Below are 23,839 nucleotides of genomic sequence, written 5' to 3' on the forward strand. Positions count from 1 at the left end.
CAGCTATAGTGAGGAATGCTATCCAGGTGTTCGAGGAGATGGTGCAGTTTTTCAGATATCTCGGCGTGTTTGCGAGTGGCAAGCAACATTGTTCGCGGTAAACCGGTTCCGGTAGTTGGGTGAGGCCAATGGTATCCACCATTCCCCAGGGCAGGAGATGTTTGAGTGGTACATCTCGCGACTGTTCACAGGTACCAGTTGGAGTGGGTAAGCGTTGTGAAATTCCAGGTTCTCTGCTAGATTCTGACGAAGAACAAGAAGGTAAAAGAGTAGCAGACGATGAATAATGCAGGTGAATGAAGTTTGAGTAAATTTTGCAGTTATTATCTCATTCTTGCTTATGAGTCGACTTGAAGAAGTCTTATGCGGTAGTATAATGCAGATTCATTTAGGCCCCAAATTGTTGGTGTTGATGAGGGCAGTTGGGCGTGAGACCCACAACATGAGAGAGAAGAGGCCCGTCTCTGAGATGGTGAGGTATGACTTGAAATAATCGTTGATTCTTTAGCAGGTTGCAGATATAAGCGGCAAAGCAAGAAGTAGAACACCCAAAGTGAATGGCCCAGACGACTGAAGATCTCCCGTCGTGAGCACGGTGTGTATTGAGATCCAATGTGCCCGTGAGTGGCAGAATACGAGGCAGCATGAAAGAAAGCAGATCGAATGACAACCCTGGCCGCAGTAAGAACGCAGTAAACCAGTAAGCAGCAGTACAACGAAGCAGTTTAGAGGCGCCAAAGAATACACAACACACATGAAGGTCTGTTGTGCGGCAGATACCCACCAATGGGTAAGCGTGCCGTAGTCGAGAGAAGATAAGTCGTCGAGGGGCCAACACCGCTGATTGAACGCAACGCGCCATGAAAGAATACACAACACACGTGAAGGTCTGTTGTGCGGCAGATACCCACCAAGGGGTAAGCGTGCCGTAGTCGTCGAGGGGCCATGAGACAACTCACAACACACATGAAGGTCTGTTGTGCGGCAGATACCCACGAAGGGGTAAGCGTGCCGTTAAAGAAAGCAGTCAGCCGCAGAAAACGATTATTACGAGAACGTCATGCAGCAGACACCAATCGACTGGCAGCTACAAAGAGTATTCCACGACAGCGAGATCTGCGGACAACACGGCGAATCATACTCATGTGCGGAACGTTCCGTTAGTGTTAGCACATGAGCAGTCCTCACGTCTTGGGTATGGGAGTAGTTGCGGAAAATGGCCAGTAAATTCGGGGTTGGTATTACGCGTAGTTTAATCCTGACATTGTAAATTAATGCGGTAAAATGATTTCCTTGAAATATCACTTGCAGCCGTCGGGGACGACGGCAGTGTCAGGAACGGCCGAATGTAGCGCCCGACTCACTATCCAGCGAATATTAACCTAGCTCATAGAGTGAGTACCCTTAGATTGGCGGTAACTGTAACGGCTGCCCTTCCCTCGGCAACGGCTTCTGCCCCCAGGTTACAAACCCTCAAATAGGTGAGAGAGAGTACGAGAATCCTCAAGAGAATATAGGAGAGCACTGAGAAAGCAATTAGATGGGAGAGTAGAAAGGAGTGCTGATGAGAGTAGAGTTAGTCGGAGCTCAGCCTTGTGCGGGTATGGCTGCAAGCTCAAAGTGCTCTGTAGTTTTAGTTGAGGACAACGAGGGTGGAGGTTACTGTGGGGAGTTGACCAAAGCCCTGTGGCGCCCCCCTACTCAGGGCGCCACACCTATTTCTGCCCAATTGGGAAGCTTTGTCGAAACGTGGCCGACCATATTTCGACGGACCGTCGAAATAGGGCAGAAATAGGGAAAATTTTCGAAAGTATGTCGACATGTATTGCCTTGATTTCCTCATTATTCTTCTCTTTCTCTCCAATGATATTCAATTCAAACAACATATTTTTATATTCTTCTACTCTTTTCACACATCACATGATTATATTGGGGCCTCCATGGCGTTATTTTACATGACAACAATAAAATGCCAAGACAAAATGGAACACGATATTAATAAATATTAATATTTTTATATTGCGACTTATCCTGACGCTTGGTCTTTGGAAAACCATGCCACACCCTTTTCCCGTCATGAATATTTGCCATAGGCGATAAAATGCCATTGCATTTCACAAATTCAAATATTTTAATTATATTTTAATTGCACATAAAAAATGAAATTTCCCAAAACCTTGTTGAAAGTATTTTTAAAATTTCTTTACACATCCTGAAACATGTTGGTCAACTTATTTTGGATGCAAAAGTATCAGATAATTAATAAATCGAATTTAATTTTAGCAAGTAAATTTTTGATTTGCCGCGCACGAATAAGTACGCCATTGAGCTCATTAACCTCAAAACCTTAAAGTCCATCTGTTGACAAAATATGAAATCAAAAATCTGGAGAAGGGCAGAAATTGGGAAGAAATAGGGCAAAAATTGGGAAGATTGTCGAAAGCATGTCGAATATTAGTCGACAAGTTGCCTTATTTTTTCCCAATATTTAAGGAAATGGAGGAAGGAAAAATTTCGACAGACTGTCGACACCCAATTTCCTATTGGAAAGAGGGTCGAAACTTTTTCGAAATATTTTCCACTTGGGCTGCCCAATTTTTTTACTTAAAAATAGGGCAGAAATTGGGCTGCTTGATAAGGAAATATGCCGAATATATTTCGAAAGATGATTTCCTTCCAAATTAGGGCAGCTACTTTCGACATATTTTGGAAATTATTTCGACATAGGGCAGCATTTGGGAAAGTAGGTCTCGTTGGGTTAATAGTCATAAGTGTTAGGACTTAAATTTTTTTTTGCAAACTCGCCAATTTATTGTTTTTCTTTCTTTATTTTAAGGAGAATCCAAAATGTTAATTTTTCAATTTAAGTTTTTAAAGTTTTTCATATTACAATTTTCTTTAACTATATAAAAAAAATATTATTTGTGATTAGTCTTAAGGTTTAAAGTAGAAACTTTTTGTGTTTAAAATTTTTTTTCTAATATAAGTCTGACTTGGAAAAGAAAACTTTATGTCTTAGCACGTGCCTTAATAAAATATTATTGAGAGTTATTATTAATTTTCAGACACTTTATTACGTCTTCATTTATTTAATTTCGTCATTGAAATGTTTAATGGTTGTGAATTGAAGTGAAAATATTTTTAAATTCATTTGCTTCATATATGTATATGTAAAATGTAATAGAAAAGGAATTAAGATTTACATGATGTGACTGAATGTTTTATTTTAATTAATTCAATTTTTTTTATTTTTATTTATTTATGTTCTTTTTGGTGTAATCACGTGATGTTCTATGTTTGAAAATTCTCTAATAATATAAATCATTAAATAAAGTATCTCTAGAATGATTTTTAGCTTGAATGCCTAGAACAGCTGACTACTAGCACTAAAACGAAATTTTTAAATCGAATTTCTAACGACTTTTCCTCAAGGACATTTAATCAGGAAGTCTCATGCGTGTTATTCCGTTCTCCCAGGATATCCTTCCATTTTCTCATTCTCTCATTAATTTCTTGCGCCAAGAGAGCCAACGAATTGCGCAGACGTGGAATCGGCTCTCATTGTGACTCCTTTTTTTCCAGGAAGCATCATCATTCACCTAAGGACACCCCTAGAATTTCTCATCTCCTCTACCAAAGAATTGGCTGTGACGCGCTGAAAACTCTGCAAGAACTTCTTCGTGCGCCACTGAGCATTCCTCCGCGGATTTTTTTCCCTTTTTCTTTTTTTTTCATCTCATTTCACATCGATTCGTTCCCGGATTTCGCGCGTAACGAAACGGTCAGAGAGACACACAAAGGGATTTATTTGCAATCTCCAATGGGCTCCAGTGGATGAGGCGAAACAATGGCAAGTCGCGGTCAAGGTCAGATGCCTACACAGCATCCCAAAAGAGACCACCGCTGGGAGTTGTCGGGGAATTTTGGGTGCGGACTTGGGTGGTGGGAAAAATTCTTTCCAGGATGGTTTGTGCTGCTGTGAGTGCCTCGTGGGGGCAAAGGGGAGGGAGATAACCTTGCAAATGAGGGGAAAAGATCCCTGATATGTGGCTCAAGGTTGCTTACATCTTTCCAGTGCACTTTTTTCAGCTCACACGGACCCACCCTGTTTGAGAATATTCTTCTTGGTAACTCGATGGTCTAGGCTGTAGGTCACAGCTATTGCAATTCAGGAGGTAATTAAGTATTTTTTGGAAAGAGAAATAACTAATAAATTGTTAGAATTTTATAGAATTTATTTTTTATAGAAATTCTGTTTTATAGAGATTCTTATTTCATAGAAATTCTATTCTTTCATCTTTCTTAATCATTCTTCTTGAATTCTTTCTTAAGAACTAATAAGAAAAAATTTAATTTTTTTAAAATTAAATTTGTGTCCGGATTTTCCTTAAAATTCACAGTTATTAAGTTCGGACTAATACGTTTTTTTTATCTTTAGTTTTTAGCTTAAACCTCAGTTTTGTTTAGATCAAGCTCTTATGGCTTTAAGGTTACATGAGGCTGAATCAGGATTAATTATAGAAATTCATAAAAATCAGCCTCACTTAATATTAAAATCTGATGAGCCTAAAGCCAGTTTAAAAAAAAATAAAATTGAAAAAAAGGTTAAATTCCGGGCTATGAAAATTAGGATCTAGCTTAAAAACCTAATGTCTGACATAAAAAAGTAATCCTAACTATTAAACCTGACTTTAAAAAATTGTTAGGTCAAAAAATATAGGTCTATCTTAAAAATTTAAGGCCTAATCCTCAAACAATTTAAGGTCGACCCTAAAAAAAAAGGCCTGGTTTAGAAGTATTTAGGTCAGAATAATAAACTTAAACCTATTGTACCTAAGATATTTAAGCCAGATTTTGTAAAAAAAAATCCACTCATGAGTTAATCATCGATTAATCCATCGATAAGCTTCAAAAGAATCACATTTCCTTCTACTCAATCTATAGCTTAACCAAGAGGATTTTCCTTTAAACTGAGATGAGCGCCTGCGCTTCCGGAAAAGCACGTTTTCCCTGTGAAAACATCCTGCCATCTCTCTCCACCATTACTCTTGCATCTCCCTCATGCCCATGGATCAATTTATGACACTTTCCACGGGAAATCCATCTTCATTGCGTTGCTTTTGACTCCTCCGTAGTGCCACTCCGAAGTCCATCCGTCTGGGAGACAAAACTTTTCTCATTCGGCGGTTTTTTTTGCTCTTCAACACCCCCTTACACGGAAAAGAAAACTTCTGGAGTGCTACGGAGGGCTGGTGAAGCAGGTGCCTCCACATAATCGACTTTTCCGGGGCGGAGTGCGTTGTGTGTGGTGTTAAAAATAGATTTTCTCTGCTCCCAGTGAGCTCGTGCGGAATTTTCTTTTCACCATGATCGTGTAATTTTTTTTTGAGTGTGAAAAATCCTTTACGGTGAAAAAGAGTGGTGAGAGATCCTGCAGAGACTGCAGATGGTTGGGGGATGTGAAAAGTGGTGGAAGTGCGGGAAAAAATGGGTGTGATGTGCTTTCGATGGTCCCGTGGCCATTGTGTGACTCTCCTGGCCATCCTGCCGCTACTCTGTGCTACCCTCTGGAGCCCAGGGGTGTTGGCCGACCCAGGGGGTGATGTGTAAGTACCCCATTGCACCCCATGCGGGGTTCATTCTCTTATCATTTCACCCCCAAGATGGATTGGGTGGTGCGGAAAATTGAGAAAATCTCCGCGGATGAGCCTAAAAATATCCCTCCTGAAGTACTTTAAGGTGTGAGTGATGTCGGTTGATTTCGCCGCTCCCACGAGATTTTCCCCATTTTCCGTCGAGTGAGATGGACACTTAATCATCCCCACTAGCTGTCTCATTTGCATTCGTTGGCGTCCCGGCGTCCACTCGGCTGTGCACACACATTTCCCGATGAGAGGAAAAACATTAAACTATATACACAAATGAAAATATTTGCATTTTGTCGAATACAAAATAAATCCTCCTGCGTCCCGCGAAAGCAACTTGTCTCCGACTTAAATTGAGCCAGTGGGTCAGTGCGACAGCACGTGCCTTCTCTAACATAACATTCGCTTTTTAATTGCCATAGAATATATTTTTTTTAATTCTATGCGTGCCATTTGACTTCTAGAAGTATTTTGCGTATACAAAGAATTAAATTATTGAATAAAAAATTAAAATTTTGCTTCAAAACAAATATTTCTTTTGTCTTCATTCAAACGTGGAGACTGAGGACAATGACTTCAAAGGAAACTTTTAGCTCGTGCTATGAGACATTTTTAAGATTTATTTGAGAGAGTTATTTGACTTGAAGTTTAAAAGAAAAAATTCATGAAAATTCACATTCGCGACTTTTCTTGCAAATTTATTTTTATTCTTAAAGCCAGAATATTTTCCATTTTATCACTAGTTGAGAACAAATTAGTAAAATTTCTGAGATATTGAATAATTCTGCGAAATCTCCGTGACAAAGAATTAAAAAGAGTTTTAAATCTCGAAGAGTGGAAAAAAACCAATAAAATTATAGGAAGATTACGAATGAATATAATTAATCAGAGCTAACTTAATAGATTTTTTGTGATATTAATTAATGCAAAAGTATGAGCGACAAATTGGAGATTTTTTAGGAAAAAAGATCTTGGGAATTTGGAGAATTTAAACAAGGGGTTTGTCATTTAAATATTGAGGTACAAGTAGAGCATTTTTGTAGTAAAAGTTTAGAAGAAAAATTAGTGAAAGAATTTAATATAAAAAAAGTTTTCTTGTTGAATCTTTATTCTTTGTAAATTATATATGTATGTAACTACCAGGCGCCTCCATAAGTATTTTAAATCAATTTTGCTCGAGCTTTTGTGAAAGTTCTAAAAATTGATTTTCAATTATTATATCCTTTAAAAATTTATTTCTCTTCTATGCTTTGAAGAAAGCAACATTATACATTATAAAGAATAATTTTCGATTAAAATAATTCTTAATTCTAAGCCCTCTTAACTCTCTTATATACTCAGGTGCCTACCTTATTTTGTGTGTAGTAAACAAGAATATTTTCAATATTAATTTCAGGCTAATTTCCTGACTTTTCTGAGTTCTAATCCCATTAAATTAAAAATTAATAAAATAATTGAATAAGGTTTTAATAACAACTAAGAAAATCTATTTGAATTCATCTTATTTTAATACAAAAAAATATGTTCAGCTTTCCTAGAATTAGTCTATTTTTAAATTATTCATGTGAATCGCAGAGAAAAGCTCCTCTTTTCACAATAAAAAAGCAACATTTTCTTTTCTTTTTTCCTCCCGACGATTCCCGCATTTTTTTTAAGCCTTTTGTCCCCTTGTTAGTTCCCTCTTGCAACTCTTAACAATTACCTCCGAAGAATAGAAAGGTAAACTGGGGCAAGAATAGCACGTACCAGTGCATTCTTATTGTCACATGTAGTCTACGTAGAGTTACATTGTAAGCTTACAGTGGAAACATGAAAACTTCCACCCTCTTTGTATTTCCACCTCCCTTTGAAGCAACCAAGTGATGCAGAAGGAAAATGTTTAGATTTCCTAGTTGGGTGTGTGTGTGCTTACGTGTCTTAAGAGCATTTCACTTTGCTTTTCAGGGTCGAACAATGGGCACAGAAGTTTGGTGATGAATTGTGGGAACTTGGCCAGAAAATGACGAAATCGCAGGAAATTCAAGCGGTTAGTCATTGATTTCTTCTATAGATATTTAAGATGATGCGTTAACTGATAAATTTCTGAATTTTTTTCAACAGAAATATAAAGCCTATAATGCGAGGGTGGAGCCAAAGGATGGTGAGAGTCTCATACAGTCGATTGTGGAGAATGTGGGGAGGATGTTTATTAGGAAAATGGATGCTGTTAAGTGCATCCTGCATGTAGCTGAAGAGGTGTCGGAGCAATTTGAATTCAATGAAACCTACACGGGAAACTTCACGTACTACTCGAGCAAATACAGTGAGATTTATGGGAAGAAGAGAACTGAAGAATTGCCAGAGGTTGTTCAGGAGAATTCCTACATGTATCGTGAAATGTATCTGGATCAGGACACTCACTTCTACAATATCTCCGTTAACACGACTCATAGCTCCGTTCATGTCCCTACAAATGTATACGATCGCTCTCTACGCGTTGTAGAGGCCCTCCTCTGGTCTGAGGCTCTCGATGAGGTCTTTGTGCAGAACTACAATTCAGATCCGGCCCTATCTTGGCAGTACTTTGGCTCCTATACGGGGATACTGAGGCACTACCCGGCAATGGAGTGGGAAGGAGACGATGTTGATGTTTACGACTGCCGTAGACGGTCGTGGTACATTGAAACGGCAACATGCTCCAAAGATGTTGTTATCCTGCTGGATAATTCTGGATCTATGACTGGATTTCGCAACTACATAGCTCAGTTGACGGTTAAGAGTGTTCTTGAAACGTTCAGCAACAATGACTTCATCAACATCTACAACTACTCCAACACTGTACAAGAACTTGTGCCCTGTTTCAATGATATGCTTGTACAGGCAACGCCTGAGAATATCCAGGTATATTTCTACAGACCTGTTCCATCTTTTCCTTAATCGTTTTTTTAAAGCAGACTTAGTTTCGTTAGCAGTCTGTTAACAGCTGTTGTTAGCAGCCTGTTAGCAGCTGTTGTTAGCAGCCTGTTTGCAGCCTGTTAGCAGCTGTTGTTAGCAGCCTGTTAGCAGCTGTTGTTAGCAGCCTGTTAGCAGCTGTTGTTAGCAGCTTATTAGTTTCCTTAATTGAAAGAAACCTACAACTAACTGTTATTTTTTCCTTACAAGGTCTTCAACAATGCTGTCCAACAATTGGAACCCGAAGGCTATGCCAATGTATCGCGAGCCTTCGTCCGTGCCTTCCAACTGCTGGAAAAATATCGGGAAATTCGTCGTTGTAATGAATCAACAACAGGTTGCAACCAAGCCATCATGCTGATCACAGACGGAGTTCCGAGTAATTTAACTGAAGTCTTTGATAAATGGAATCGTGTTGAGATGGGGAATGAGACGAGAACACCCGTAAGAATATTCACCTACCTCCTTGGGAAGGAGGTGACAAAAGTTAGGGAAATTCAGTGGATGGCATGCCTCAATCGTGGCTACTATTCGCACATCCAGACATTGGATCAGGTGCAAGAGGAAGTCTTGAAGTACGTTACGGTTATTGCGACGCCTCTTGTTCTTCAGGGTATTGAGCATCCTCCAACGTGGACGCATGCTTTTGCCGATAAATCTGTAAGAACTTTCTGACCTTTTTCTTGTAAAAACTTTGACTTAAACTTTATTTACTTAATTTTCAGTACACGCAAGAGGATGATGATACTCCTCCGAGACTTATGATAGCAGTTGGTGTACCGGCCTTTGATCACGAGTTCGATCCTACTAGGAACGTCACAAGGAGCATTAGTTTACTAGGAGTGGCAGGAACAGACGTACCAATTGAAGACATAGACAAACTAACATTGCCTTACAAAGTAAATTTCTTTGACTTTAGATTCCTTATTTTGGCTCGAACTGTTCTTACCTTCTTCTCCTTCATTGCAGCTTGGTGTTGGTGGGTATTCTTTCATTGTCAGTAACAACGGCTACGTTCTCCTACATCCAGATCTACGACCTACCCACAAAGGTATCCTGAAGCCGAATTACAACAGCATTGACTTTACGGAAGTTGAGCAATTTGACGATGACAAAGAAGGAAGAGAACCAGGTGAAGATCTTTTGGCTCTACGTGAAAATTTAGTAAACACACGACCAGGGAAGATGCTAAAGATCCCTGTTAGATTCCACTACGACAAAATGCGAAGGGTTTCTCAGGAAGTTCAGGATTACTACTTTGCACCCCTTGCAAATACCCCATTCTCCCTTGGTTTGGCTCTTCCGCACGACTATGGGAATACGTGGATAAAGGTTGGAGATGAAATTAAGCGAAACCAGCACATGGGGATCAATATTTCGGACTTTTTCGTGGGAGAAAATTGGAAAGTTCATCCAGATTGGGTTTACTGCAAATACCACTATCTTGAAGGGCATGAATTCAAAACGCCCGAAGATGAATTGAGGCATTTCCTGAAGAGACTCTACGATCCACAGTGGACTTGGTCACAGCAGTATGAACCAGACATTGGTTTTGACACCACAATGGGGGAATCAACTGAACGTAAGCTTTGGAGTCTGGATTTGAATCTCTGTTGTAACTTTAGTTCTTTTTACAGCAAATTGCGGTCGGAAGACGCTAGACGATGATGCGTACTACTGCAACAAGGAGCTAGTTCAACTCCTGATCTTTGACGCCAAAGTAACCAATACATCGTACCGTGAATGGCGTTTTGAAGATCTCTCCGAGAAAGAGATAATTCAGCGGTACAATGCAACATTGCGCTTTGTAGCCACCATGAGTGGCCTAACACGATGGCAGTTTATCTTTGGTGAGGTTGAAGTTGATACAGATCGTGAATTCGGGGACTACCACACAACTGCCATTGATGAAGGATGGTACAAAAGTGCCATACTGCAGCATAAAATTGATTCACAGAGTTTCGTCTACTCCGTCCCACATGCAAGTGATCCACCTGAAGAAGGAGAACTCAAAGTTACTGCTTCACATGCAATCTTTCCCCGTGATGGTGGTCTAGAGGCACCAGGTGCTGTTGTGGGATTCCAGTTCTCACATCAACTGATGTACGAACGCTTCATGGAACTAACGGCCAAGACAAATGTTAGTTTCTTAAGAAAGCCATAGAGTTTGAATTTAACGGTCTTAACTGACTCTTTCTTTGCTTTTTTGACAGTGCAATGACTGCATGAAGAGCTGCGAATCAGACGAGCAGGATTGCTATGTGATCGACAATAATGGCTACGTTATCCTGTCAGAGACGCAGAATGACACAGGACGCTTCTTTGGGGAACTTGAGGGAGCTGTTATGGAAGCAATGGTTGAAGCGGGCATTTACAAAAGTATCACCGTGTACGATTGGCAGGCACTGTGCTTTGAGGAAGTTATGGTATCCAGTGACAGCAGCTTCCTCATATCTCCGCTGAAACTTCTGATTGTAACGCTGGAATGGCTCCTAACTGAATTTGTTCTTCATCTCTCACGGATGCACATGTGGCTTGTGGAAGGTGTTCCGCTGGATGATGTGTACGATGACTATGATACAGCAACAGTGCCAACGCAGAGGAAGCTGAGAAAGGGTCAGAACCAGGAGGAGGAAGACTACTTCAACAGACCGAAGGAGATTAAATATGAAACAAAACACTATTCATGCGACAAACAATCCCAGTTGTATCTACTGAATCAGAGCATGTTCATCCAGGGCAATGGGTTCTCGGGTGAGGGACCAAGAAACTGCTCCCGTCCCTACTACATTAAACGCATCCCACACTCCAATCTTGTCCTCGTTGTGGTCAATACAATGTACTCAAGCTGCTACCGTTTGCTCACGGCTGAACCTCAGGTTATTGAGTACAACGTGGAGTTTCCATGCCATAAACTCGCTATGAACTACTTACCTCGTCGGAGGCTCGAAGAGTGCTTCACTGAGCATCCAGATGAGGAGGAGATGACCTACTGTGGTCATGCAAATGTGCTCCTACCACCAATTGTAATACTTTTTGGGGGCCTGTTCCTGATCCTCTCCATCCACTGAAGCCTTCACTTTTAGATGACAATTTTACCTCCACACACACACTAGACTGCCAGGCACCTCCACTGTCCCTCCCTTTGAGCACAGGGTAAATGAAAAATTCAAAGAAAAATCGGTGAGGGCGATACCCTATGAATGAGATTTAGACGAGGTTGTAGACTAAGAATTTACCAAAAAAAAATGTAACAGAATCAAATATTTTCGATGTAGAGTGATAGTTTGTCCGTTTAAAACAAAATGGAGGTCTTCAACGGAGAAAGTTTTAAAAAAAATTATGATAGGATTAGAAAATAAATTCTAAATGAAAAAATTATTAAAATTAAAAATTTCGAAATGACATTGACAGCTCTATTTTTGACGTGACATTAAAAATGACATTTCAGTGAAATTATATTGTGTCAAAGAACGTAAGGTTAGAACGGAACTTTCCTCTTAAGAAAACCTCCAAAAAAATAGCATAAAGGTGTAACCCAGAAGCCCTTAAACCAAAAAAGTAAAAAAAAAACTCCTCATGAAATAAATAAAATATATATTATAGCAAAAAAAAACACTTATACGGGATTTTTAACATTTTACCTTATATACATTTTAAATAAAAAAAATATATACCGAAAAAACATTTAAAAACAATTTATATTGAATGTGATCCTACTTTTTAACATGGACTCGTAGAATTTAAAAAAAACACACGCAATTTATTATGGTAAATTTGTTACACAAGAAAAAACATAATGGAACAAAATGTTTAATACAATAACTATATTATAGAAAGACAAGAGTGAAAAAATAATAACGCAGAATTATTTATTTGTGTAAATTGTAATGGGATTAAATGTTGATAAAATATTTGTTGTTTCACCAAAATAATAAATTTTTGATCGAATTTGTTGTTTTTCTTTTAATCTATCATAAATAAATTAAATGGCAATGATGGGAATATTTTAACGGGATTATTTATTCGGAAAATTGAAAATCATTTAGGCGACAAAAATGCATATGTTTTAATTAAAATATAGATAGAGAAATAAATATTAAATTCGTATCCATTGGACTTCCTGCCAATTTCCGTTAATTTTTTTATAATTTTTTTTTAAATTTCCTTCAAGGAATTAAAATATTTAACATTAAAATATTTTTAAATATTCTAAATGTTTTTATTTACAGTTTTACAATAAATAACTAACTAGCCATCAAGGCCCAAAATATTAAAACAGTCCCAACTAATCGGGTAAGGAACCAAAAAAACATCCTGAGCAACAAAAAGACATTCTCCAGATGTCATCCACCGTTCGTTGCATCCCTGATTACATTTTCGCCACTTCCTTCGGCAACAGGATCGATTTTTAGCACCATTCCTGCATCTTCCTGCTCTGCCATTATGGGGATTTGTGGTGTGAGCCCTCCTGTGGCCCACAGATACAAGTCAAGAGTCCTTCCTGTGCACTCTGCAATGAATCTTACAAACGGCCGGACATCTCCCTCATTGGCCGTCTGCAGCGCATCGTAATACTGCAACCGTTGCTGCTTAGCTATGATTGCTGGTGGGTAGCCAGCTCTCATGAGGATGGTGTTCATCAAGAGTCGCGACGTTCGGCCATTCCCATCCGCAAAAGGATGAATATGGACGAGTTTGTAGTGCGCCAGAGCAGCTAACTTAACAGGATGCAAACTCTGAGCTTGTGGGGAATTCAGCCACTGTTCAAAGCGATTCATTAGAACTTGCAGGTCTCCAGGACCTGGAGGGATATGACCCCCAACGTAAACCTGTGTTGTGCGCAATACACCACCCTCAATAGGGTCTACATGTCCCAGGACTCTCTTGTGAATCTCCAGGATGTCTTTCAGGTTTATAAAATCATTTCTGAAGGAGAAATTTTTAAGTTATTTTACTGATTATTCTTTTAATTAGTTGGTATACCACAATCGTGGCATACCAAGTATTGTAATCGTCGGAAAAACCGACCACCTCAGATCGGGCTCAAACTTGGTATGAGCACGTTTTAGACATTCCACATTACGAAAATGGTGGTGGAAAATTTTTGATCCGGCCGGCCTGCCGGCCTGCCGGCCTGCCGTCCGGTGGTCAACATTTTGCATTATATCTCGAGAACGGTAACAGATAGAGACTTCCGGTTTGAAGTTTTCTATAGGAATGTGGGCGTCAAATTTCATTTTTTCGCATTTTCAAAATCCAAGATGGCCGCCGTCCGCCATTTTGAAATACTGTCAACCACTTCCCTTACAGCTAGAGGTCTGAAGCTTTAGTATGTTGTAGAGCTCAGTGAGACGTTTTCATCAACAATTCGTACTTGACAATCGGTCAAGCCGTTTAGCAAATATGGCGGCCTAAAGCAAAAAGTGTTTTTTCGATATATCTCGAGAACGGCTTGACCGATTTTGACCATCTTGGTATCAAATGAAAGGTATTGAGAAGCCCTACAACTGTTTAGAACATTCCAAGTTTCAAAAACATCCGCAAGAGGCGCTAAAAACAAAAACAAAAATTGCCTAATTTTAAGGGGCTATATCTCCGAACATCTGTTATAGATTTCCTTTAAATTTAGATATGTTGTAGCCTGACTCAATATCTGTCACCAGTCCGAAAATGAAGAAATTCTATGTCGCCGTTTAGAAGATATGGCCATTTGAAAAATTCTTGAATTTGAAAAGTTCTAAGAGCCATATCTCTTGAACGGCTTGTCCGATTTCGCTCAATTTGGTATCAAATTAAAGGTTTTGCAATTACCTACAACTTTTTAGAACATCAGAAACCTCTAGAACCTTTCCTTTAGGACGAAAAGTGCAAAAAATTGTTTTGGTAAAACAAAAATCCGCCATTTTGTGTACTAGAGGTGACCTTGAAATGTATCGAAATATATGTCAGATTATAGCTTATTTCAATACCTTTCCAGAACTAGTCAAGAAATTTCTGTATGTGCAATAGAACTTGATATAGTATAACCATTTTTGTCTTTCGAATTGATGAATTTCATTAAAAAAAATCAACTTTGCCTACTAATACTACTTAAAAATTAAATTACGACGCATAGATTGACCCATCCGCGTTGTGGTATACCAACTCTAATAACTGGACGCGTTATGATTGACTTGTTCTTAAAATTAGATTTGTGTGCTTAGGATCATTATCTTGCTGGAAGATTTTCTGACTAGCAGGTCTTAAAGCTTCCAAAGATACTTTTAATTTTAACAGCCTCCTCACCTATTAACAAGGCTGGCATTTATGTATTTCAGAGCAGCATCAAGCCCCAGAATCTCATTATGCTCATCTATACTCTTCCCAGCAACTGCTAATCTCGTCTCGAGAATTGAGCGTGTTTGAGAAAGAGACATTGTATTCCCTTCAATTCCCACCGAATGGTAGATATGCTGGAAGTAGGCTTCCTTCTTAGCTCTCCTCAGGGCTGCACTTGATTCATGTATCTGCGACAGAGCATCCCTTTTGCTATCCAACTCCGCCAGAGTTTCCTGATCCAAACTATCGACAATATTAGCCGTTCTCTGTCGATTCTGCAATGCAGATTCATGCTTGGGATTTACAATGAGCGCCTGGAAGTAGAGCTGATCAGCTTTAACGACATCACGTTGGGAATGTTCGAGAAATTCTCCAAATTTCGTGAGGATTTCAGGATGTTTTGGCGCCAAAGCAATGGCGTGCTCAAAGAGCTTCAAAGCCTTATCCTCCTTGCCGTCATTTTTGAATTCCTCAGCAATCTTTATAATGGACAGAGCTTCATTCTTCTGTCCAACATCAGCAGCTGTTGATACTGTCTTCGGGGGATCCAGGAATTTCTTCACGTGAAAATCCTCCCTGACCTGCAGGAAGTTTTCCGCGGGAAGGGTAAACTTACTCCTCTCACCAATGGAGTAGTGCTTGGCGAAAAAAATCACACAGAGTGAGCAGAAAATGCCCATGAAGAAGATAACAAAGTGTACGATGTGATCCATTTTTCGCCTCCAATTTGATGATTTTATCTCTTCTAAAACACTCTTGGTCATTGTTGAATTGCAAGGGCGTGTCACGAAGGAACTACAACGCACATTTCTTCACGTTATCACTCTTTTATCACGGATTTAGGGGAGTTTGGAAAAGACTGACGTGGTTTTTCCCAAAGTATCGTGCATTCACTTCCCACCACATACTAAACTTCTGACAATCTGCGCGATAAACAAAGCGAAAGAAACCGAAAAGACGTTACCAGATGAGAATCCCAGTTTGGAGAATTTTTTTGGAGACTTGAAATTTGAATTTGAATTAACGGTTTTTAAAAAGTAACGACTCTTTTCAAAATTCTAAAAAGAAAGTTTCTTAGAATTTAAATAAAATCAAAACTGAATTCTAGAGAGAATATTGATGGTCAGTATGCTAAAGGATGTATAATAAATTGACACCTAGAATAAACTGACCAAGGCTGAGGAAAAGGAGGAAAATAAAGGCAATGGAGGGGGAAGAACGTAAATTTTCTTCTAAAGGAGTGAAAATGATGAATGGTGACTTGAATGTCCGGCATCTAGAAGAACAAATTTACGAGATTCATGGGCGCGTCTGCTGTGTGGGTTCCGTCCCCTGTGGAATTGCCACATAGACGCCCCCGAGGATGGCATTCTCACAGTAAATGGATTCCGGACAACTCCAACAAATCATAAGCTTCCAATTCTTCTGAGGTTCCCACTTTTCCGGGGCTAACATATATTTCACACGGACTCAACCCTCCCTTGAGAAGGGGGTTAGAGTGAGGACGCGCGTCCTTCCACTGTGAAATGGGTTCCGGTTGATAAATAACTACAAAGTGGGTGACTCGCTCGTTTTTTTTTTCTTACTCTCTTGCACCCATCACTGTATGTGGGGTCAAGCGGAAGGCATTTCACACCCACACACACATGTGTTCCAATCTTCCAAACCGCACCAAAAAGGAACCCCAATCATTTCCTTCCCAGACAGACTATGTATGTAATACGTATTATATATATTTTATGACACACCAAGACACTCATCCGGAAGTTTCTGGGCAAAAGTCTCGAGTGGAGTTTATATCTTTGGACGGGAAATTGATTACCTCAATCAGGGGGTGATATTTCAATTGAGAAATTGAGATTCCCACAAACCACATCGACCTCAAGGGATTAGTTTTAGATATATTTTCTTTCGCAGCAGAACATACAGAACATAAGATAAAACAAGAACTTTTATTTCATATCAAGGGAATAAAATTGACTATTTGTTTTTAAACTCAATTTTAGTATTTTTGGGAAAGTTTTTTTTTTAATCATGAAACTTAATAATAGATTTGAGAAGGAATTTTATTAATAGATTTTTAAAGATTTAGAAAATTAAATAAAGGATAATTGAAACATAGCTCTAAATATATTGTGAAGTTTTTTTTGGACTTGTGGTACTTGAAGGATTTAAATAAGTTTTATGCATATTTATAAAATAAAAAAATAAAAATAAAATATTTTTTATCATCTTTCAAAGAATGCACGATTAACTCTAAAATTGCAAATATATTTGATGTATTTGTAGGATTTATAATATTTTCATGACTTAAGATTTGTCAGATTTATAGGACTTGAAGAATTTATTGACATTTGAAAAGAATTCAAGAGGTTCTAATTATTACTTTCGGACATTTATCTAACTATTTTAAGCAAAGATTTTTATTTACGGGACTTAGAGTATTTGCAGGTCTTTAAGGATTTTAAAAGATTATTGTCAAATATTTCTTTAAAACAATCGGAAAGCTTTAATTCCCAATTTAAAGAATTTCACTCACGATTCATTTCTAAGAATTGTACGATTTATAGTATTTCTGTAGGACAATTATTATTTACAAGATTTTTCAAAAATTAATATTGTTAATTTTTCCTATCTTTTGTTAATGGTTGATTCACTGAAATTACTGGTTCTCTACCTAACCAAGTTATATGTAATTTAAAAAAAAATGTAGACTGACTCCTCCAGTTTTCTCAAAAAATTTAATTTTTATACAATATTCTTAGAACATTTTTCTTCTTTCAAAATTAATTTAAAATCAAACTCTATTAATAAAAAAATTAATCTTTTTAATAGCAAACTGCACGTCTTGTAATTTTCCACTTTGAGTTATTTTCCATTGAGATTTCATCTGGGGGAGTTTTCTCAATTTTACCTCCTTTTAAATTAAAGAACGAGTCATTCTAATTAATTCCGCTGTCTGCAGACTTTGTTTACCAAGTTCTTATCAGATTGATTCACCTCAAAAATAAACATCCACCCACACCCTCTTTCAGTGGAACTCCTTTTGGCAACTTTAAGGCGATTGAGGGGTGGCAAAATATCGCTTAAGCTGGGAAATTAATTAAATTCATTGGCGGGAAAATATGCATGAAATGATTATTTTAATACAATTGTCTCGTTGCTGGCTTACCCCATCCCCACATGCCAATTTCATCCTCCTAGAAGTTGAAAGGGTTGCGGAACAATAACCATCACGTCATTTTCCTTATCAAATCGTCAGTATTTAATATAATAAATTCCCCAACGGATTCAGCATAATGTTTTTCGCGCGTGGAATTCTTGGGGTTGGCTGGGGGAGGTGTTGTGCAGCAGATTCCCATGGCTGGTATACAACTAATGTGTATGTATGGAAAATCCCAGCACAGAGTGCTGTGGATGTGGAAAAGTGATTAAGGGAATTTTCGCATAGCGTTTTGTGTTCAAGCCCCCCTCTTGGAAATTTTGCAACATTATAATGCCAGTCGAGCTTCAGTTTTCTTCACACAGAAAATCACTTTGGTGCGAAGATCTCGGATGAGGAGCCAGCATTCTTGGCAATGAAAGTCGTTTCCCGGGTAATTTCCCTTCTTTTCGTAATAAGATTCCAACCTCCTCTCCTGCCACACGGGAGCCACCCCCACAATCCACCCACTTTGGGTAGGATGTGTGTGTATATTTCTCCCAAAATGTATTTTTGCACATTCTACCCCCAATTGACGGTGTGCTTTCGTGTGATATTAAAAGAGTATAGATGGGACTTTTGGGGGCTCAAGGGATGGGGTGAGTGGGGGTGCAAAAGGTTGTGTGGGCAGGTGTGCGAAATCCTTCAGAGAAACATTGGGAGAAAAAGGTTTTTCAATATTGAGGCCAACAGTTGTGGGCATTGAAATGAATTCAATTTACCCATAATCTTTGATTAAAAATTCAATAAAAAATATATTTAGAAAAAATATGTGACGCAATAAATATTCTGCAAAGGACTGGTGAATTTATTTAATAAATATTTACTTTATTTAATTATTTACAGAGGGCAGGAATAATAATGTAAATAATTTGAGCAAAAATAGCAAAAGCTCTTTTTTTTTAAATAAATTTAAATAATAATTAATAGCGAATAAAAAAGCCAAAGAATCAGAATTTTCAATTAATATTTATTCAAGGATACGTAGCTTTATTCAAAGTTTATTATCTTGTTTAATTTCCTAAATTAAACAATAAAAAATTGCAATTGCAAAATTGCGTCAATCAAACGTTTCGAAGGAAATTAAAAAAAAGTTTTTCCTCAAATTACTTTATTATTTTATTAACGCCCCTACATTGCAGGATAATTTGCAATTTTTATGCTTCCTCTTCCGCTGAAAAAAAAAGCTCCACTCCGCCCCCACACACATGAAATCCCCATTGATGGGTCCTCGTAATGAAATTTGAGTTTTCTCATTGATGAATCCATTTAATATTGCCATAGTTTTCCCTTTATTTATCAATTTGACATGTTTTATGTGGATTTTTTTTTCACCCCGGAAAACATCCTCCTCGGACAATGCAGGGGTGTGCCCCAATACAAGTTGGGTGCATGGGGGTAAATCAGTTTGATGGCCCATTATATAATTCAGTCGAGTGTTTCATTTTTATGTACGGATGCTATTAAAAAAAAATTGAAAAAGTGTAATGCAGAAAAATCCATTGGAAACACTTCCGATTTATTTTTCCATTAATTTTTAATTTCTTTCATTTAACTGTATGAGTTGTGATTTTTATGCGAAAAAGCGGAGCTTTTAAACATCATTCGTACTACAAAAAAAATAACATTTCCAAAGGATTATTCCACAGAAACTTCCTCGGGGGTATTGTTTGACAAAACTCTTTTGGCATGTTTTGAGTGAAAGCTCGACAATTTTCCGGAGTTTTCCATCCACACCCCCGTATTTGATTGAACTCGCAAAATACTTTGAACTGTATATTTTCCTAGGGGCTAAATGGGCTAGATGAGTGCAGCCATCAGATAATTAATTTGGTGTTGTTGCGTTTGGAAGGTACTGAAACATCGGCCACGGGTAATTTATTTTGCTCCTCCGATCATTTCCAATTAAATCCACATTCAAGGGGCAAAGAGCTGGCAGAAAAGAGTACCAACATCTTGTAAAATATTCCTTAATATTTTGAATTTTTATGAAAAATAAAAAAAAAACATTTTTCATTAACTATGAAAGTAGAAAAGGAGTTTAATCACTTTTATACTGTTCTGGAGTAATTGAATACAAATCTTAAAATATTCAAGAAAAGCTAAAAATATTTTCAATTTTTTTTTAATTAGATGAGAATACTTGGAGAGATTTTTCTTTATTTATTCTGCACGAAGCATAAGCAGCTCATATTTATTATTGTTTTCTGGGCCGAACGATTTCATTGATATTATTTTATCTTATTTTTGATTTCTCTGCATGGAGTTATTGCATCAATGCTCCATTGACAATGCATTTGAACATACAAAAAGACATTTTGAGCTTACATGCATATGCTTTATGTACAATAAATAAATAGAAAAAATGCAAATGTCACGCAAAATGTCAACTAATTCTGATATATTTAATCTGAATACAACCTTAAATTTTATTTAATCTCATTAATAAACATTTAAAAAAAACTATGTTTGACTGAAGCATATGCTCAAGTGCTTTATATCGCACACAGAATAAAACAAAAACAATTTCAATAATTTATCAGAATAAACCTAAAAATGAATAAACTCCTTCAACTACAGAAGCATTCTAATTTAAATTTAGCAGCAATATTGCAATATAATAGCATAAAAAGAGATTCCGGGAAATATTATATATAAATTGATCCATTTCACCCCAATTGCTCCCATATTTTAAATCAGCTTTACGCCATTGTATTTTGTTGTAACAAATGGCAAAATTCAATTATTATTATTTAACATTAACATAAAATTCAATGGCAGCTGTTTTCCTCTTGTTTTGCAATTGGTAGTGGGTTGAATTTTGATAGTTTTGGAATTTTGCGGGGGGTAGCAATGCCCAATACACCTTTCCCCAGTAAGTACCCCCAAAATGAGAGCCTCGAGGCAATCAATTTCAGCAGAGTGAAATTTTCCAAGTGAAATTGCATCCAAATGTTCCGTGATGTGATGCAAATGATCCCCAAAGAGGGAGACTGATAGTTTTTGCTTGTCCAGCTATACGAAAAAAAAAATAACGTTCATCCACAAATTCGGCCACAGAACGTGGAAAAGTTGATGAATAACCAAATATAAGAGGGGGCGCTACAAATGAGGGGGTGGTTGCACACACAAACTGCAAAAGAGGGGGAGGGATTTATCAAAAATGCAAACCCAAATTATTTTGATGGTGTCTGCTGGACCACGCGAAAGAATTAAATATGGACACAGCCATGGATTTTTTCCCACCATCCACGGGGCTCTCTTCCGGATGGAAAAACCAGAGGAGGACATAGAAAAACATATCACCGGTGACAGTTTATTTTTTTTGCGTTGTGTCTGTTTTATTTATTAATTTTTCATCACATTCCCTAGTGCGGGGATTTTTATTATTATTACATTTAGTGCGAATGAATGGCGGCAAAAATCCTCCAACATCGAATTGTTATGCGCTTTTTCATGCGCACCAATTCTTTTTTTTTCTACACTACGACTCAATAATTTTTTACGCAAAATTTAAACCAAAGATATTTATTCGTTTGGGGGAGGAATTTTTTGGCGGATATGATACACTACACACACATATCTCTGATGAATAGGAAAATTTGAAAAATTCTTGGCATGTCCGGAAATTTTAGAGAAAAAATTTGGAACTTAATGGAACAACCCAGTATTTTCTAACAGGAAGAATTTTTTTTTTAAATTTCTAAATCTTATTAAATACCTACTAAGAATTTTTTAAAAGGCATTTTACGATATTTTTGTTCTTTTTGTTTTAGATTTATCATGCCTATTTTGCCTTTTTATTTACCTTAAAAATAATATATATTATATATTTTGCCTTTTTATTTACCTTAAAAAATGCTACACTTTTCTTAATGTAGAATTGTGTATAATGTCCTTTTTCTCATTATTCTTATTTCTTAAACTTTTTCCAAGAAAACCGTTTTATTTTGAATTTTAAATTTAATTTTTTTCAGTCAAGATGTTTGAAGCTTGTTTTGTCTTTTTGTTCTTTTTATAATACAGATTTTTTGATTAATTTTTAATTTAAATTAAAAAGATTTTTGGCCTTTAATTTGATTATGAATTTGTAATAATTTAAAATTTAAAATAAAACGGTTTTCTTGGAAAAAGTTTAAGAAATAAGAATAATGAGAAAAAGGACATTATACACAATTCTACATTAAGAAAAGTGTAGCATTTTTTAAGGTAAATAAAAAGGCAAAATATATAATATATATAAATTATTACAAATTCATAATCAAATTAAAGGCCAAAAATTTTTTTAATTTAAATTAAAAATTAATCAAATAATCTGTATTATAAAAAGAACAAAAAGACAAAACAAGCTTCAAACATCTTGACTGAAAAAAATTAAATTTAAAATTCAAAATAAAACGGTTTTCTCTCAAAATTCTCCCCATGCAATGCTTTGAGAGAAATATACAAACTAAATATTCATGAAATTCCAACAAAAAGTGAGATAATCGGGTAATATCCGTTCGGTGTGGAATGAAAATCAACAGAAAAGCACCGTGAAGTGCATTTAATCATACTAATTACCACAAGCAATTTAAACCCTGGAGAAACTGCACTCACTGTAATGAGAATAAACTCGGGGAGAGTGGGCAGAAAAAACTGCGTTAAAAATGGATGAGGGAGCAAAAAAAATGAGCTCTTTTGGCTCGTGTATACGTTTATTGTGCAACATTAACTTATTACGACTCATTCTGTTTTTAGTTCTTCCCAACCATTAATGGAAATTTTTTCAATTTTCGCCAATGCCTCCATGTTCCTTTTTTTTCCTTCTTCTCCTCCTTTCCCTCATTGTTGAACTCTGCAGTGGCGCATTCAGCAGAAAAGGGTTTGAAAGAATAGAATTTTTTTTCATGGAGTAAAAGCTTTTGGTGAAAATGCTGAGAAAAGCCTTTTTGGGATAATTTTTAGTTGATTTTTTTGATGATTTTCACCTCATTTTTTCCCCACTTGCATTGATCCTAGAAAATCTCAGATTCTGCCACAGATTGATGGCATCGAGGCTCTATTTAGCAACCCCTACCCCCCTGGAGTAGGTGGTGGTATGTGTCTGGGGCACATGAACTCACCCCCACGCCATCCATTCAATTGAATATGTGCAGAAAGTAAGAGAGAATGAGAGCAAGAAAAAAAAGTAAAATATGAGGGCAGGGAGGGAAGAAAAAAGCTCTGGCGTGCCACAATTCCATCAAAATATGGAAATTTTTATTGCCAACTCTATAAATTGCTCGGTACAACTTCTTGTCTGGGAAGGCTCCAACGACGGTGGGGAAGGAGGGAGAGAAAATATTTTCCAATGCAATTACAATTCGAAGGAAAAGTTATGGCGGCTCCCTTTTTTTGCGAATCAAATGGAGTATTCTCACGTGATTAATAGGCAATTGAAAAAAAATCCCAAACACCATTGTAATGTGATAAATTTTTCGGGGAGAAAAAGAAAAAGTAAACCACAAGGAGGGGGTACAGGGAAAGGGGCATTCAAGGGGTGGAATATGCATGGAAAAATGGAATTTCAATGGACAATTTCCCATATTTCTCACAGGAAAGATTTTCACCTGACTGTTGAGGGAGAAAATATGAGTGTAGAAGAAGACAGAAGAATAAAAAAAAATTGAGAAAATCAAAAAGAATATTCCATTATAGTCTTGTAGGAGAATCCAATGGACAAAAAACTTTTAAAATTCTAGCCTAATTCTAATTTTGA

The 23,839-nt window shown here is 37.2% G+C and overlaps 6 protein-coding genes across 13 annotated transcripts in view; 2 read left to right on the plus strand and 4 right to left on the minus strand.

The window, feature by feature from the left end:
* LOC129789858 (serine/arginine repetitive matrix protein 1-like) overlaps window positions 1–23,839 on the minus strand; it is a 982,101-nt gene that overhangs the window by 452,208 nt on the left and 506,054 nt on the right. The window lies entirely within an intron of this gene.
* LOC129791241 (fatty acid synthase-like) overlaps window positions 1–23,839 on the minus strand; it is a 1,176,504-nt gene that overhangs the window by 122,115 nt on the left and 1,030,550 nt on the right. The gene's annotated exons all lie outside the window — the stretch shown is intronic.
* The window catches only part of LOC129789856 (glutamine-dependent NAD(+) synthetase), a 932,624-nt gene that overhangs the window by 122,115 nt on the left and 786,670 nt on the right, over window positions 1–23,839 (minus strand). The window lies entirely within an intron of this gene.
* The window catches only part of LOC129789960 (pupal cuticle protein), a 1,201,887-nt gene that overhangs the window by 84,803 nt on the left and 1,093,245 nt on the right, over window positions 1–23,839 (plus strand). The gene's annotated exons all lie outside the window — the stretch shown is intronic.
* On the plus strand, window positions 5,342–12,527 carry LOC129789837 (voltage-dependent calcium channel subunit alpha-2/delta-3). Its single transcript, XM_055826905.1, has 8 exons — window positions 5,342–5,606; window positions 7,590–7,671; window positions 7,746–8,525; window positions 8,787–9,236; window positions 9,302–9,475; window positions 9,546–10,158; window positions 10,214–10,716; window positions 10,790–12,527. Exons 1-8 carry the CDS (start codon window positions 5,488–5,490, stop codon window positions 11,645–11,647), a joined length of 3,579 nt encoding a protein of 1,192 aa, XP_055682880.1. The 5' UTR covers window positions 5,342–5,487; the 3' UTR covers window positions 11,648–12,527.
* On the minus strand, window positions 12,681–15,810 carry LOC129789896 (protein adenylyltransferase Fic). Its single transcript, XM_055827017.1, has 2 exons — window positions 14,865–15,810; window positions 12,681–13,505 (listed from the first exon to the last, which is right to left on the minus strand). Exons 1-2 carry the CDS (start codon window positions 15,659–15,661, stop codon window positions 12,923–12,925), a joined length of 1,380 nt encoding a protein of 459 aa, XP_055682992.1. The 5' UTR covers window positions 15,662–15,810; the 3' UTR covers window positions 12,681–12,922.

This window comes from Lutzomyia longipalpis, chromosome 2 (genome assembly GCF_024334085.1).
Source record: "Lutzomyia longipalpis isolate SR_M1_2022 chromosome 2, ASM2433408v1".
In the NCBI taxonomy this organism is placed as follows: Eukaryota; Metazoa; Arthropoda; class Insecta; order Diptera; family Psychodidae; genus Lutzomyia; species Lutzomyia longipalpis.

Bases quoted from the DNA above. Each gene is read 5' to 3' on its own strand.
- LOC129789837 (XM_055826905.1), top strand. From the start codon at position 5,488: ATGGGTGTGATGTGCTTTCGATGGTCCCGTGGCCATTGTGTGACTCTC. The intron at 9,237-9,301 runs GTAAGAACTTTC...CTTAATTTTCAG, and splicing joins ATGCTTTTGCCGATAAATCT to TACACGCAAGAGGATGATGA. The intron at 10,717-10,789 runs GTTAGTTTCTTA...CTTTTTTGACAG, and splicing joins AACTAACGGCCAAGACAAAT to TGCAATGACTGCATGAAGAG.
- LOC129789896 (XM_055827017.1), bottom strand. From the start codon at position 15,661: ATGACCAAGAGTGTTTTAGAAGAGATAAAATCATCAAATTGGAGGCGA. The intron at 13,506-14,864 runs GTGAGGAGGCTG...TTTCTCCTTCAG, and splicing joins AATGCCAGCCTTGTTAATAG to AAATGATTTTATAAACCTGA.